This window comes from Lethenteron reissneri, chromosome 13 (genome assembly GCF_015708825.2).
Source record: "Lethenteron reissneri isolate LAM-NWPU_2019-01 chromosome 13, ASM1570882v1, whole genome shotgun sequence".
In the NCBI taxonomy this organism is placed as follows: domain Eukaryota; kingdom Metazoa; phylum Chordata; class Hyperoartia; order Petromyzontiformes; family Petromyzontidae; genus Lethenteron; species Lethenteron reissneri.
The window spans coordinates 858,198-875,397 of NC_083791.1; the positions used below are offsets into that span (position 1 = coordinate 858,198).

The 17,200-nt window shown below is 48.1% G+C and overlaps 1 protein-coding gene across 2 annotated transcripts in view; it reads right to left on the reverse strand.

Annotated features, from left to right (window-relative positions):
• Positions 1 to 1,428: 1,428 nt before the first annotated feature.
• Positions 1,429 to 17,200, reverse strand: part of LOC133341985 (E3 ubiquitin-protein ligase CBL-B-B-like) — a 76,910-nt gene continuing 61,138 nt past the window's right edge. For both annotated transcript variants that reach the window (XM_061550828.1, XM_061550829.1), the window contains 13 exons: positions 15,473 to 15,610; positions 14,100 to 14,187; positions 13,448 to 13,579; positions 11,583 to 11,825; positions 11,030 to 11,227; positions 9,952 to 10,659; positions 9,053 to 9,123; positions 7,687 to 7,842; positions 6,902 to 6,999; positions 6,462 to 6,563; positions 5,730 to 5,840; positions 5,119 to 5,190; positions 1,429 to 4,759 (listed from right to left, as the gene is read on the reverse strand). In XM_061550828.1, coding sequence (XP_061406812.1) covers positions 4,452 to 4,759; positions 5,119 to 5,190; positions 5,730 to 5,840; positions 6,462 to 6,563; positions 6,902 to 6,999; positions 7,687 to 7,842; positions 9,053 to 9,123; positions 9,952 to 10,659; positions 11,030 to 11,227; positions 11,583 to 11,825; positions 13,448 to 13,579; positions 14,100 to 14,187; positions 15,473 to 15,610 — 2,425 coding nt within the window. In that variant the 3' untranslated portion in view covers positions 1,429 to 4,451. The remainder of the gene's footprint in view (positions 4,760 to 5,118; positions 5,191 to 5,729; positions 5,841 to 6,461; positions 6,564 to 6,901; positions 7,000 to 7,686; positions 7,843 to 9,052; positions 9,124 to 9,951; positions 10,660 to 11,029; positions 11,228 to 11,582; positions 11,826 to 13,447; positions 13,580 to 14,099; positions 14,188 to 15,472; positions 15,611 to 17,200) is intronic.

Consider the following 17,200-nt stretch of genomic DNA (forward strand, 5'->3'; position numbering starts at 1 on the left):
AATTCCTTTGTCAAGGCGCCCAGCTTATATATATGCTCCAAGCTCGTGTGCTGTTTCATTCAGACTCTGTCGTCTCGACAGACCTGGTTTTCACCTGAGGACGGCTGCTTGCGTTGTGGCCGAAACGTCGTGAGAATTATTTTATTGTTTTATTTTTATTATTTTATTACTTCCCTTCTACATGACTTTACCTAAAGAACCAAGAAGAAGGAAAACAACGTTTGGGCCTTGCCACATTCCCCCCATGGCAACATCTTGTTGAGTAACTTAACGAAATACAGGTACCCTGCGCGTACATCTCCACTATGAAATCTGAGTAGTTAAGAAAGATCCGAGAAGCTGGAACTTCATTTTGTGCGAACTCTTCACATGGAGGGGAAATGGCCAAGGGTTCATCTTCTGCCCTTCTGAAAAACCTGCTTTAGAAGGTAGTCAGTGCAATATGTACATCGGTTGTACAGATTTAAAATCTGGAATTAAGTGTAAGGATTAATTATCAGGTTGATTTAGAAATGTAAGAGAATTGTAGAGATTTTCTGCTGGTACTTCTACAGGCCAAGATAATGCAGGCTACCACACACACAAATGAGCATGTTGCATGGACTTAAGAACGATAATGAGCAGAAGTGACAGTTAAAATATAGTTTCCCAATTGTTTAGAAAGTTATTTCCATTGTAAAATTACAGTAATATTTTTCCTTTCCCCCCCACAAATCCAGGTGATAATTGGCCCTGAGCTGATAATCCTGTTGAAAGTGAGTTAATTGGCTGGGAATATTTGTGAATTAACCAGACTTATTCGTTAAGAAAATAACTATGTACCCCAATATACCCCCGATTCAAGCCTCAAAAATATGGAAAACCTTATTCAACAGAAAACATTCAACGATGCTCTGTATAGCGTAAAACAATTTGTCAACAGGTCCAACATTTACAATTATTCCAACATATAATTTACAAGTATATTTTAAATAATCAAACAAGCTATGTGTAAATTAATAATAAAAAATACCATCCCTAAATCACGAGGACAGTACTAAACATAAATATACAAACTTTTAAGCCATTACGTGAAACAGGACTTAACGTAATTCTAAAGTAATTTTTACAAGATACACTTCCAAAGCGTGGCAGAGAGAACCCGCGTGCCAATGAGGGGGGCCAGGAATCACGCAGCCGGCACAGGCAAACGTCTATGGCGAGTACGTCCGCCGTTCGGCAGCGAGGGCCACCCCCCAATGCATTTGGATTTTGCAACAGAAAGGCAACTTCGACAGACGCGTCGAACTATCGATATCACCTGGTAACACGCGCCCGCCACGTGACCATCACAACGAGGGGATATGTCTGCGCCGATGCACAAGATGGAGTGAACATTTGTTTTATTAACTTGGTTTCGGACGTCGCTGCTTCCATCGTCCTTAGAAACTGTGTTTTTTTAACTGGGTTTTTTTTTGCAATATAAAAAAGGCATTAACATCATCGGAAGGTGACGCCAGACCAAACATCGATGTATAGCAGTCGTGAAAAAAACACTTAAAAGCCGACGAGAGCACGAGTGTTGTCGGAAATTAACACTTCCCTGCGAACGTGATTAAGATTACACCAGTCATCTCTGACATCGGTTGAGATAGGAAATAAGATTTGTTCCCTTATATATTCACATTAAGGAGTGGTGATGCAGACTAAAGCACGGTTAACCAAGAGGAAGGAAAAAGTTAGGGCATAAGGAATAAGTAAACTCGTGCAAGCGAGAATGAACAATTTAAATCACCGATTTCATTATCCTGCCAGTTTGCAGCCCAGCGGACAAAAGTCCTGCCACTGTTTAATGCACTTGAATGCGTGGAAAGCTAAAAACCTTTTAAAAAGACCAGTTAATGCAAATATTTTACGTCATAAAAACCTGATTTGGTTTTCAAAGGGTATTTTTTTAAAACTGACTTTCGTGTACTTTCTACCATCGTCTACATTGTGCCATAGAAACACGATTCAGAGCAGAACTCCTTTCAGAGATAATCCCCCTCCTGCCGTCACCGTGCCACCTGTCCCCGTCGCCCACACAGCCCCCGCGTACGCGAGCCCCGACAGCAGCAGGCTCCGCTTGCTCGCACGCCGGCTCCGCTTGCTCGCACGCCGGCTCCGCTCTATCCACCCAAGAAAACCGCCTGCAGGAACCAGCTGGTAGTCTCCACATCATGCACCTCAACACAAAGCGGACACCACTAAACAGTTATTGTGCAATAAAGTGACTAGTCCCGGTACAAACACGCGGGTACTCCTAAAACCCACGTTGCACTGATTGGCATTCCGTGTGTCAGCCTGAGGTTAACAGCCCCAAAAGAACTCGAGAGGAGCTGGTTCATCGTTCTCAACAATCGAGACACCATCGTGGCCACAGCTGTTGATGCCCACCCACGCCTCGCTTCCAACGCGTTCTCTGCTCTCAAGGAGGGGATGGTGGCTAAACAACAGAATCGCACTGCTACCAGTAGGTTGCCAACACTCTGGTTTTGAATTTCGGGGTGTTTTGTTATTTTTAAAGTAAACCTGCTTGTATTATAAACAATTTTTTTATTGTTATTTTACCAGGCAAGGCCCACTGAGCTATGTAGCTGTTTTTCAGAAGCGACCTGGCCACAAATGATAGCTCAACGAAGTGGCTTATCACGTGAAAATGTATAGCAGGCAAATCTAAATTCACATTAGGTTAGTTACAAAAGGTTGCATGAATTAACTCTTACTCTCCCCACAAAGTTACAAGGACATGGTTGTACCAAGGGCCCCCCCCAGCCCCCCACCCCACCCATATCTTTGTGGAAATCAAAGTGCTGGGGTGCTGTGGCCAGCGGTGAGACCCTGGTGATAAGGCTTAGCAGACGGAGCAATTTTGCAGATGCAGTCTCCGTTAGTGCAAGCTGCCCAGAACCTGGCGGTCCGCGAAGCCTCGTACATACAACCAATAACTTTGAATGCAAAAGTTCTCCAAATAAACATTTTGGGTATAAAAAAAAAAGCTTTACAAAAGCTTGGGTGGTGCAGCCTTGCAGCGTCCCACTCACGCCACTGCTGGTGGCAGAAAGGCCTCCATTAGAGGGAGCTCCCCTCTCGAGGGTATTTGGGAGAGCACCCATACTTTACCCCACGGGCACACGCCCTGCTGACAGACTTACGGTGCTGCGCAAATCTATTATACTGTTGGGTGGCTGGTGGCAGGCGAGTTGGGGATTTAAGAAACTGCATCCCCCACCCCCCCCCCCCCAGGCCGTTGTCCAACCCCAGGAATGGGCCGGTATTTCAAAATGGAACATTTGTGGGGGGCAGGGGGGAGTCTGCCGCCGTTTGCGGGTAGCAATAAAAAGACGACGGAAGCGACTCTGTACTCAAGACGGAAAAAGCGATCGCGCACGAGGGAGGAGGCGTCAGACTCGGCAGTGGGGAGCCTACAAAGGCACTCAAGGGGAGGCACCGCAGTTGCAAGAAACCGTTGCGAGGAAACCTTGGTTCAGACAAAAACGGGTCTTGTCTTATAAATAAAACGCAATGCAGGACCCGGAGGAAGTCGCGTCACATGGAGAAGCGCGTGTGATCAACGCGCCGCTTGCTTGCATGACCCATTGCAAAAGTCAAGATGTGGCTCTCGGTCCCACCGAAGGTCAATTTAAGTAACAAAGTTGCATGACATTATGCTGTCAACGAAGTTTAAGAAAGCATACCTGGCAAATACTTTGCAGTTGAATTTAATCCAAAGCATTTCATTTGATTAGACGAAGCTTTACTGAATTATGGATATCTTTGAAATTGAAATACTGAGCAGCAAGTCGATTTTTTTTGCAGATGGGCCCCCTTTTGCATATTTGTTGATACACAAGGATATGGGTGCATGAAGGCAGGGAAGGGGCCACTGCTCTATGCCTTCACAACCGCTACGGATAAATGTGCAGGGGGGGGGTGGCGAACCTTGCGCTGTGCCCACTCAAGAGCCTACATGAACCGCCCCACCCACCACGGACGATGCTCGATTGATCGGCATGGGCCCCCTGACCCCCCCAATGCTACTGTCTCCTCCCATGTGCCCGGTGGTATGTAACTACCACCTCGGGGAGTTTGAGCTCAATCTTACAACGCAGGCGAGGCTCACAGTGGCACAGCTGGCGCATCTCCTTGCCGTCTCGGTGCTCGGGGCAGGACCTTTTTATTTGGTCCCTCTATGCCAAAACTAAACGCCGCTCTCACTCGACACCGCTCCGATGACACACAGCGCAGCCACGAGCCGGCTCTTCCTCCCGTCGGCCGCGGGGTGAAGGGGGAAAAGTCACGTGACCGTCAAAGCACTGCAAATGGGCCAAGTCGTGCCATTACAGCCAAGGCAATAGTAGCCGTTCCTTCGGCAAATTGCATGCCACTTTGCGATGCACCTTTCTGCTCACTTAGCATCGCTTATAGGGGGACTACAGCCGGACAGGGGCAGCCACAAACTCCCGCAGGATGCTGCGCGCGAGCTGCAAATTGTTCTGGGCAATCACAAGGGCACGGTGCACATCTTCAAAGGAGTACCCCTCCCTCATCAAAAGGGATATTAAAGTTTCACGTTCTTCCTCCGCCGACTCTTGCTGCTGCGACGAGTCGAGCCAGCCGTGCTGACTGGTGGGCCGAGCGTCTTGCGTTGGGGACTCGTACAGGATCTGGGACATGCTGCGCTCCGCGCTGGCCCTCCGCGGAAGAGGCTTGGGTGGGCGGGCTGGAGCCTGGGCCAAATCTACACACGCAAACAGCGATGTGCTCGTCAGCGGCACGTACGCCATTCCATACGTCAACAGCCTCGTCCAGGCGATTCTACGTAGAAGAGCAGCAGCGATGGGACAATGTTCCATTACTGGCTCGCTGTGGACCGAGGCACATGCAAATAGGCTAAAAGGTCGGATGTGTGAACATCAATTCGAAAATATTAAGTTATACGACACACAAATAGGTTGCTGGACAAATATGAAATCAGACCTGGGATCGATTGTAATTGTACAATTTGTAACGCACTACAATTCACAAAGTAATTTTAATTGCAATCTCAGCTAACAATGCTGTTGTAATTATAACAGATCCCAGGTCTGGATTAAATACCTGATGCTTCTCTTCCAGAAACCATATCGTAGTCCGAGTGACATCGCTCAACATTTCTGTGGCCTCTGGTGCCTGAAATAAATTCAGTCGCAGGAACATCAAAATAGATGGAGGGTGATTATTGCACTGGTACGGAGACAGACAAGGACATGTGTCGAATACAACTGTAAGTCAAGTTATCAAAATAATCAACAGCTAAGCATTGAAGTGCGAGAATAACCGAGGACATTGAAGAAATTGTATTCTAGGTGTTTGCGGCATTAACATAGGATGAGTTAGAACCACATTAGTTTCTCTGTATCCACTTGTCTAAATAAGACAAAGATCCCCCTGGCCTTGAACAGACTGTTGGGGAAAGTGCTGTCAGTGAGCACCTATTAAGGCCGGCATGGCACACGAAGGAGTGGGTGGCCAGCACCACGCCTGACTGCCTTTGTCTCCCCTGTGGCAATGTTTGCACACAGCACCAGCTACTCATTTGAGGCTGAGTCAACGTAGGGGAGACCCAGGATCAGTTCAGATAATCACCATCACTGATGCTGGCCGTGACCGGACTTGAACATGTGCACAAAAACGTGCTCGCAAACGTCTGTGCATCCGTCCGTCCGTACCGGCATCCGAAGACGCCTTCTCCAGGGTGCGGTGACCACGCGAAGCCTCGTGGGCGTTGCGGCGCATCGGCACAACGGGCACCGGGTGCGGCAGCACATCGTACTCGTCGTCTGCGGCACGGCAACACATCGACTGCGCTCAGTGGTGGGGGAAGCTGTGTATTTATGTATTTATTGCTACGCACAGCACGGTTTTGTGTTGCCCGCGGCTTCTGTAAGGTGGCTTCTATATAGGAAAATGTTAGTGCTGGTGGCTTTGCTGCACGTGGCCTGTAACCTGGCTGGCCAAAGACACATTCGCAAACTCCCTACCAGTGGGCGTTGAGGTCTCCATATCATGGCTTGCCAGGATACTGCATTTCAGAAAGTGGATCAATTTCCATCTGTTTTATATCTAGACGAGGATTGCGTGCTACCCCGCGCCACCCCTCCCCGCATGCGTGGATCCTCAGGGTACTCTGGTTTATTCCCACAAGTAGAATACATTCATTCATGGCGATTGCAAAATATCTCAAAATAGAACCGCAGAGCTTGGGCAATTGTTGACGGCGATTCTGGCTACCTCTCCACTTCTCTGAGAGCGAACGAACCTGTGTGTGCATTACATTTCACATAATGATTAACATACAACACACAAACAACATTTCAGTGTTCACCAGCACTATGCCTAGTTCAAAATACCTTCCTGCATACACACATTGTGGCAGTGGGTCAAATAATTGCAAAACCCACCCGATCCCTGGTTTGTGGAGAGCCGGGAGTCGAGCTCCAGCTGAGGGGAATCCACGGGAGCCTTGATTGGCACAGAATGGGTTGGGAAATCGTACTCATCTTCTGCAAAACGCACACACACGCACACACAGACATGAGCACGCACACAGACAACACTTAGCAAAGCACGGGTGGAGTAATGCAGCAGCGGTCAGGGCACTGCGCTACCATCGTGGCAATCCACGTTTGATTCCCAGTCATGGCCGAATTTCCCAAAGCCTTTAATACAAACTCTACTGCCCCTTTAAGGAGCTTGAACACGGAGAAAATTACATCACTGACATAGCTAAAGAGAAACACTTTCAACTAAAAATATTGTAAAGTTGGAGAACTGGTAACAAATTACCAAAGTGGTGAATTGAAAGAAACGCTCGAGGTAAAATCAAGATTGCTCGTCTCACCTTCAATGTTGAGCTCCGGTTGCATGTTTAAGGCCATTAGCTCTGCTTGTATGTTGTATGCAGTATCGTACGTCTGATTTTCCAAGTCTGTGTCCAGGCTGGAACATAAACGTAAGTTGTATGAAGACGTGAACCTAGTACGGAGTTGTCCTGCTGTTTCACTGCCACACCGTGTAAAGAGAGGCCAAGCCTTCAGGCATAAAACCGCGAAAGTAGAATGCAAACAGCGCATCTTTTCCGCGTGCAAATCTACGCCCCTTTCCCACTGCACAACCAAGCCGGGTCCGAGCCGTGCCGAGGCATTCTGGCACGGTTCAGGGAGGTGCCACGCTGTTTTTCCCACCGTAGAACCGAAACATTTAAATTCCGTGCAATGCAGGTCAGTCACTCGGTAACAACTCTAAACACGGCGTCACACCACGTCATCTACACGCGTCTTTCGCTCGTTCATTGGCGTGTGATGGGAAAAGCGCTCAAGGTCATGCGCAAACACGTCGAACAATCATCAGATATGAACATCTGACGAGAAATCTTTAGCTCAAGTGTCCACTTCTCAACAGATGGATACATTGTAAAAATTATGTTCTCAGTTTATACATCATGTATGCATGTATGCAGACTCTTTCGCACCATACGTAGGCAACTGTGCTAAAATAGGTGCGGGAAAAATCATGGCAATAAATACACTTATAAGATCTAAAGTGAGAAGAGAATGTTTATCCGTTGTGGCGTGGTCGGTGGTCCTGATGAAGACAACAGTGTGGACACCGGGAGCAAGGAGCCACCTGTTGTTGTTATGCTGTTGTGGACTGGCTGGAGCGTTGTTGGTCATGTATCCAGAAGCGGACATCTCTGTGTGAGCGTGCATCTGCCCATCGTCCTCGTCGTCAGAGCTGTCCAGTCTCTCCAGTGGAAAAGGTTTCTTAGCGGACGTAATGTGGCTTCAGTGGGGGGGGGAGAGAGAGAGAGAGAATACACAAGCATTCACGTTTAATATTTGGCTGCGATAAATTTGACTGCTATAAATTACCACGCGATTAGCCACTTCGTTGAGCTATCATTTGTGGCCAGGTCGCTTCTGAAAAAGAGTTAAATTGCTGAGTGGGCCTTGCTTGGTAAAATTAAAATAGTTTTAGTTTAGAATGTTAAGGCAGATATATATGCAGCGGCACATGTTACAAAATAAACATGAACCCCAACCCCGATGTGTTTTCAGGTTGTACCGTGCGTTGTTCAACATGACATCTGACGTTTCACTGGAAGTTAAGCTTTTTCAGGCGAGGAACGTTGGGACGTTGAGCCGAACAACCACACACGGGGCAACCTGGAAACACTGGGAACTGTACAGCACAACCCACAAGAACCGACGCAGTGGCCATGCCGACAGTGTCACTGCCTTAGAAACCAAAACATCGATTTAGCGCCACCCTATGGCATTTGCAGAAGCGCCACTTACGAACACACAGGACAACCACGCGCAAGCTCGCATTTGTTTACTCCAGCTATGGAGGAGGCTCGTGAAGGATGCTACTGGGCATTTGGAGGCAGTCGCGGAGCGCCAGGCTGCTAAAATACAGCAAGTTGGCACAGTAAGAAGGAACAGCCAGTCTACTCCGTGAACCCAGAGCACCTGGGTCCATTCTCTGATCTCTTGTCAGCGAGCCTTCGACACTTCAAGTGGCCTTAGAGTGTACCTGGTCTGGCACAAACATCATGGTGACGTCACTACCACTTAGTGGCGAATGGCGGCTATTGTTTTTTGTATGATGCAAACAACCTTCCATTAGTTCGACATACCACGGCCAGATTCACAAACGCGTTGCACCATCGAGCTAAATACCACTCGCACTGATGCTTCATTGAACATTTGATAAGCATTAAAAAAAAAACTCGAAGTGTCGTCAACTTCTTGTCAAGGCCTCATTGAGTACCGAGAAACTCATGCAATCGCTTGGCAAGTTACACAGGGATAATGGAGAGTATTTTTTGGTACATCTGTTGCGTGTATAGATAAGCATCTTAAGAGCCAGCGCGGTCATTAGGAGGGCAGACAAGAGCTTGCTTCACCGCACGACGGTGCAGCGGCAAGCATTATGCGGCACTTTTTCATGAGGTCGCGTGAAATCAATAGACGGGAAGTGAAATGCTTACTTAGGAGATGAGGGAGGTCTCCAGGAATTGTGTCGCGAGTCTCCATCGGTCATTCCATTAGGCGTTCCATTCTGAAGAGCACAAACACTGTTATTATTACTATTACGAGAGGTTAATGTCCAACAAATTAAAATCACCGCCAGTCCTCATTTTACTTTGAAGCCAAGTAGCAAAATCCCGTATTTAAAAATAAGACTTTAAAATATATTAAGTTGCTGAAGTGACAAGACTGTCATCAACATCATTATATATCCACATCCCTCTTGGTCAAAATGCAACATTGCACACGTAAGCTCCCTCCCATGAGAGTTCATCGCTCCATCTCAACAGTGGACGCATCTGGGCACCACTGTCGTTAGCTTTGACCTCCCATCACTTTTCTAGCAACAGGTCCTCCCCCCAAGCCTACTTGGCATGTTCTTAAGTCAATACAGCAGTTCTGAAGTTGACTTCACCCCCGAGTGAAGCCCAATGAGCTATACACAGCTCTTTTTCAATGGCGACGTCTCTCAACGTGCCCACACGCTCGGATTCACTTGTTCGTTCCTCTTCTGTCTCTTAGGATAATTCCCAGCTTGCACCTCTCCATGCTTTTAAGCATTTTCCAGCGCTCGGTCCATTTTCTTTGTCAATGCTCATGGTTGTGATCCAAATATCATGGCGGAATGTTTTTTATTTATATAATTATTATTTTAATCAAGCAAGAGCCCGGTACAGCAGAGCACAAACGACAGTGGGGGAGAGGTAGATATGATCCGTGGACGACGAGCCTAAGGCCGGGTGTCCACAGGGCAGAAGAAAGGGATGGTGGTTGGGCTCTGCCGACTTCTCACGTAGGGGGGGGCTTGATAGCAGTAATTTTAGTTTTTCCCCCACAAACATTTTAACAGCAATTTTACCTTCGCTTTCTCAGTAGGTTTGCGGGACCCCGATCTGTCAGAGCCATGCTGGTGAGCGGTGGGCAGCCGCAGCAGCTCCAGGCCATGCCTCGCCTCGCCGCTCGCCAGCACGTGCTGGTTGTTCATGGCGGCGGCGTGCTCCGACAGGCCGGGGACCGGCACCGGCCGCGTCTGTCGTGAATCGCCCTGCATCATGGTCACTCCGCCACCACCTTCGGACGACAACGCGTGCCTCTGGAAGTCCCAACCGGCGTGACTGTCGACATGGCTCACGGTCGCGGCGTTCTGACCGGCCGCGTCCATCGGGCTGGCCGCGAGGGCCAGGTGCCTGTGGTTCGATTCGGAAGCGCTTGGGCCGGACGCGGCTCTGGAGAAGTCGCGGCCGGAGTCCGCCCCGAACTGCAAGGGAAGCATCCTGGAGAGGTCGCGGCCCATCCAACCGTCGGCCGGCGCTCCCGAATCGATTGCGGTGCCCGGCACGGGCAGCGGGCGGGTGGGCGGCATCATGAAGTGGTCGGCTTGGCGGGGCAGGTTGATGGGCAGCATGGGGTAGTCTCGCGGCGGGGGGCTCTCGGGGGTGACGGGCAGCGGCTTGCGCGACGACGAGCCGTGCGGTCTCTCTGGGGGCGGTGGCGGCAGGTCCCGGTGAGATCCCATCTCGCGCAGGTGAGGGGGAGGAGGCAGTGGCTTCTCGTGTTTCCTGCTCATCTGCGGCGAGAAAGAAAGGAGTCGTTAATTTTGATGTGCGGTTATAGAATCATCATTGCAGTTGATATGGCCACATTGCCTCAAATACGCACACCCCCCCCCCCCCCCACCTTCTCGTCAATACCATGGAAGCTCAAGCCGGATGAGCCTAGCGCTTGGGTGAATGCCCACCATAGTGCGTGACAGAAGGGTGCAGTTGGCACTGTAGGCAGGAGGGCAGTGCAGAAAAAAAACCTACTGCTGTTCTCCACTCTGCCCCACGCTTCTTTTGAGCCCTTGAATAGCAACAAAATAAAACGTGTGTGTCGCAAGGTTGTTCTCCGGGTGTTCGGAGCTCCGCTGTATGGCACTCCGGCAACAGATACCTTACCTTCGGAGAGGAGTTGGGGCTGAGGTTTGGCGACGAGGGCGACACCATCTTCTGGACCAGGTCGAGGCGGGGCGGCACTGGGGGGAGGGGGGCCGCCGCATGGTGCAACCCCATCATTGGGTCCGGGGGCAGCTTCCTGCGCTGCCCCATCTTGGGCGATGAGGGCGGAGATGACACGGGCGAGTCGGGGTGCTCCACCTGCGCACAGCCGAAGTGGGGGGGGGGGGGGGGACGGACGGGTCAAGCGTAGGCACGCACGCCAAGACGCGAGCGCTCACCCTCTAAAGACGACCCCTGGGGATCAGCCTTTAGAGGGCACCATAACGAGAGAAACCTCTGAGGTTCAGTCTTTAGGGGGCACCGTACGTAGCGCGATTGGCTACGTAAGGGTGCGAGAGAAGTTCAATATACATACATTCATACTGAAAAAGCCTCCAAAGCGAGCCCCCTTCTTCACCCCAAGTCTCGACATATAAGGGTCGATCGGGTGCATTCAGGTTAACGTGGCCGTACGCGCGAATAGTGAATTGGCGGCATGCAGCAGCGCCATCACCTTCTTGACGGAGGCCAAGCGATTGATGAAGACTGGCGGTTCCTCCAGCCTCTCGTCGTCATCCTCCAGTTCAAAGGTCGGGGAGAGGATGTCCATGTCTGACCGCCGGCACTCATCTCGGAAGTCGAACTGATCAACGGCCAAGCGGCGGCCGAACTCCCGCGGGTCAAAGGGGTCAACCACAATGGGCTCTGTGCCCTTGATCTCACACCGGCAGAAAGGGCAGCCCTGCCCATCCGACTCCTATGGAAAAAAGCGACATGCAAATACACATTGCTTTGGTGACAACAGAAGGGGGGGGGGGGCAGTTAAACCAAGCTTTCGGTTTAAATTGACGAGAACAATACCACAGAATATTATTATGACACATCCGGCCAGGTGGCTCAGCGGAAGAGAGGCGGCTTGCCATCGGAAGGTTGCGAGTTTAAATCGTTGTTGGGGGTTGACTCGGCCCCTTATTCCTCTGGGGACGATAAAAAGAGTACCACTTTGTGAAGTCAACAGTGGTTGTTCATCGCACCAGCTGTAGGAATGTGAAAAAATTTCTGCCACTGGTTCAGTCCTGTAAACAGAAATAGAGCACCACCTCAATGCTCATTTTAGCAGGAAATCACTTTGCCTGTTATGACATCATTGTAATCAACTCCCAATCAATCTGCTGCCGGCCAATTGGATCATATCCCAAAAAAGTGGAAACCATCGGAGTGGCGCTAAAAGATACCCAGATGTGACTACAGCCAGCAAAATGGGGTCCCCGAGACCTAAACTCTGCATTGTCAAGTGTTTAACCTAAGATTATTCTATTATTCCCCGTACACAATAATACAGATGGAGACAGATGGAGAGAAACAGAGATGGAGCTTAGAGAGAGATGGAGACATGGAAGAGAGATACAAATGCAGAGGGGCACTTTAGAATGTTTGGGTTTTTTTCACATTGTCTCTTCTAAAATCTGTTTAGCTATTCAAGATCACAAAGACATCCCCTCTTAGCTTAAACTATCAACTAAACTATTAAAGTATTTTTTTTTCCAACAGGTAAGGTGCGCTGAGCTGTATAGCTCTTTTTTCAGAGGTGACCTGGCCACAAATGAAAGCTCAACGAAGTGTTTTATCATAATGCGCAAATTTATAGCAGCCAAACATTTTAAACGCAATCAAACCCACGACCTCCTGTATACCAAAAGAAGTAGTCAACAGCTCGCTACCGTGGAGCTCCCTTTTAAGGATTGCCTGAACACACGTGGAATCCACTTTTTCCTTCTATTCAGTTTGATGCTGGATATAGAATCACCTCCACACAGCATCTCGCGAGTGGTAAAATCTGCACACGTTGCGAGGATTCTGCACAGCACGAGCATCATGGCAGTCAACTCTCTCCACTCCCAGGGTGAACCTTAACAACTCGATGTGGACGTCAAAGGGGTTTTTGTTGTTGTTGTGATGTTCCAAAACATTGTTAGGTAAACAAATAATTTTCTTACATCAAATCAAGTAATGGACACATTTGATATTTACGTCAGTCTCGTAGCGAGAGGCTATCCTCACGAAGGTGTGATGTTACACAGACCATTTACAGCAGGGGGGGAATGTTGCTGCTGTTTGCGATCCCAATTCGGTAACTTGCCAATAATATTTTCAGCACTGGGATGTTTGGCCAATACCGGTTACATTTTGTATATTTTTTTAAGCATCGGGAGAAAACCAGTGAAGCAGGAGGTAGCCCATGCAGAACAAGGGGGCGGCGGGAGGGGGGGGGGGAAGTGGGGAGAGAATATATTCCCGACACAGAAAGACACCCGAGGTCAGGAATCGAACCCAGGAACATTTTACATTTTGCTGGGGTAGCAAGGTGTAACAACGGACCTGCCACGCGGTGAGGCAGGACGTGCACATGAGGTGGCCACACGGCTCTATCTTCACATCCTTGTCGTTCTCTGCACAGATTTTGCAGAGCTGAAATGTGGAGCCCATCTCACAGTACAACTCGTACTGCTCCTGCACAACCCAGATGCGCGCGCGTACACGCACCACGGTTAGCAAACAGTGACATCTGGAATGATATGTCGGGGCTATGCTGAAGAGTTGGCCACATTTCCGATGTGTAACATAGTAAATCGCTTGCCATGTTTGATTGCGAGTAGAACAACTGGTGCGTTAAACGCTCGTACACGTGAGAAAGTGCAATTTGTTTGGCCGTGTCGGGTGGTGGAGGGTCTTGCAACATAGATTTAGCCAGATCGTTACGTAGCTTAACCAAAACAACCATTGTGAATCTAATTATTGGATATGAAAACCTACGAGTTAGGTTTAATTCTATGTGAGTGAGTGGTTGTGATATGCAGTGTCAGTCTGGTCAAAGAGTCCTCATCACGGGTGCAGGATTCAATAGGTGAAGTTCACAGGCGCACGGTAACCACCACATGTATGTACAACTACTTTCGCTCATGCCTTATTACGCTTCGAGAAGCGATAGAAGTGTGATAAGGGATGTGGGAGCCGTGGTCCCTTTCCGCACCTGGGTGACTTTGATATGGTCTTGCGGTAGAGGCTCGCACAAGCCGCTCAGGTCTGGGTTTTGGTTACGGCCATCCGGAAACAAGTAACTGTAGTACAGGGACACAGAAGTAGAAGCAGCGCACACACAAGCAATGTTCAACGGCACCAGTGTGCAGCTAAATCGGCAATTGGCTTCATACCAAGCAAAGATGTACTTATAAACACCAATCCACAAAGCCGAATAAACAACCGTAGAAATATCAACGAGTCAATTAACTTTCTCTCCGCCTTGTCGAGTGGAAAAAGTAATCGATGCACAGTAACAACTCCATTATTTACAAGCCTTTTTCCATCCTGTACATGCGTTCCACTCATCGTAACCTCACTTTCCTGCCACGCTCTTTTACAAATTTCCACGTTGCTTACCCTTACCTATCATGCCAAGTAATGTCGAGTACCCGTCACATTCAACAATATAAAAAAAATTACCATGTATATTACATAAATATACGCGTGGCAGAGTCAAGCTTCAATTAGCCATGCACACACAAGTGTGCGTGTACGCGGGTGCAACTGCGAGCGGGCTTTGGAAATGGGTTGTCCAGTCTGTTCTCCTATAACGCCGCGTGTTGGATATAACGCGATGAATGTACTGGGAACACATTTTTTATAACGCGGATGTGAATTGGCGATAAAGCGATCGAGTAGGAATACGCAGTTGTATGGCTGCCACGGCGTAGCATCACACAAGGTTGGATGCTGCTGGATGATTCTAGATGCTACCCGCGTGCCTCAGTCTTTGTTCAGCCTGCATATTACAACGCCATTTTTCCTATAACGTGGTGTTCTTCAGGAACGGGAGATCTCGAACCCCTCTAGATGGTATTTGGCCTTTTCTTCCACACCTGGCCAACAGTTTTGCAAGAGGTCGGAGTACCCACACTTGATCCCATCACACGCGATCTGATGGACTCTGGTATAACCATTTATACTGCTGGGTGGACAGAGGTGTGGGGTAACACGAAAACGTCATTATTATGAATATTTACAAAGGAAGGCCTCGCTGAGATTCAACTCTTTTTCAGGAGGGTCCTGCCAAGCAATCAGAGTAGGGGGCGATGTTGCTGCTGTGTGTGATCCCAGCTGAGCAAAGTTGCAGAACGAACCGCAACCCCTGGACAGTTAAACAAGGGTTGCAAAGGCAATATAATAAAAAGCAAAAAGTAAGGCAACACGATTTTCTCCGGATACCCAAGTGTATTGTGTCGTGGCTTTACGAACTACCTGGAGCTTTATCCACCATCACAAGTCTCAAGGTCAAAGTTGCATTTTGAATACATTTTTAATGCCCGGGTGCGGGGATACGCGCGGCACTGGTACGTGTTTACTTACAAGCCTTCGCGGTAACCGTCAATGAGGGCTTGGAAAAGCGGTTTATTGTGTGGAATTGTTTGGAGAATGTTTCCATCAGCTGTCACGTAGCCGATTGCCCACTGGCCAAGCCGTGTACAGCTCAACCGGAATATGTAACTGAAAAACAAGAAAAACAAGAAAAATGAATAAACAAAGCCATTTTGTTACGATCTCAAAAGTGGCTGCTAAAATGCAACGTAAAACTCTCTGCTTAGCCATCGTTACATATACAACGCACGCGCTTACTGAACAGTAATCGTTTTTATGTAAAAATACAATATTTATTTTACTATTTTTAGCTTACCAGGTAATGCCGACTGAGCTCTCCAGCTGCTTTCAGAAGTGATCTGGCCACAAATGTTCGCTCAACGAGGTGGCTCATCAAAAACGTGGAAATTTATAGCAGCAAAATATTCTAAACGCATTCTAAATGTGGAGGGAAAAACCGGAGAACCAAGAAAAATCCATGCGACCACAGGGAGAGACACATGCAAACTCCAAATATAAAGCAGGCGTCAGGGTTGGGGTTGAACCCATGACCTCCTGTATATCAGGTAAGGTAGTTAACATCTCACCACCGTGGCGCCCTAGAGAACACACGCAGGTTAATGACATTGCCAAAACTGTTAAGAAATGCGAGTGGCTTGGGCAGTACACGCCGCAAGGAGAGGCGATGGACGACGCATCGGCAGCCAAGGAATTGAATGGGCTCGGTGCCCAGGAGGAATACTGGACATCTGTGAAAAAGTGCTTCATAGCACAGCAGATTCCTCCAGTATAAATATACATTTTGATTCCGCGTTGCTGAGATGAGACCAGTTTGAGATAATTCAAACAATATTTACCCTGCATATTATAGGAAACAAGTGTGATTTTTCTCCTGATGACGACTGCTTGTGTTGCGATTGAAACGTCGCAGTTTTTTGTAAAAAAATGTTCTGCGTGACTTTACCAAAAAACCAAAAGAATAATAATTGTGAATATCTAATATCCACTTCATAATAGAAAAGAATTGTTTCCCGAAGGAACGTAAATGATGAAAAATGGTATATATAAAAAAAAACTAGCGGGAAGTACCCGGCGTTGCCTGGGCGAAAGATATATTTCAAAACTTCTCTTAAAAACATTACACATATACATACACAGATACCAAGCAATTGTGAAAGGCCGGTGGGCCGTTTGTCCATTTATTCACCAACAAAATTATAAGAGGCTTGCAGAAGTCCAAAAAGTTATAGAAAGTGGGGGGTAAATAGTTGATCTAAAAGGTTTGCAAAAATTGTCGACCCCACCCCCTCGGAAAATATATTTACCCCCGTGTAGATATATATATACCTACACACAACAGAGGAAGTATCTTGATACAGTAAATTTAGCTGTAATGGTCCCACCTGAAGACGGAAACTTGTGTTGCCTAGTATATACCGACTGTATAGTAGTAACTACTAACTCTATAGTAGTAGCTGCTGACTCTATAGTAGTATCCACTGACTATAGTAGTAACTACCAACTCTATAACAGTATCTACTGACTCTCTAGTAGTATCTACTAACTCTAGAGTAGGAGTTAGGCCTCGACAAGGTAAGGTAATTTACCTTTGTTACCGGGTAAAGGTAAAGAGTAAAGGTGTCGACATGCCAAGGGGTAAGGTAAAGGGTACAGGGTAAAGGTAGCTCGGAAGAATTACCCGGTAGGGTAAAGGTAGCG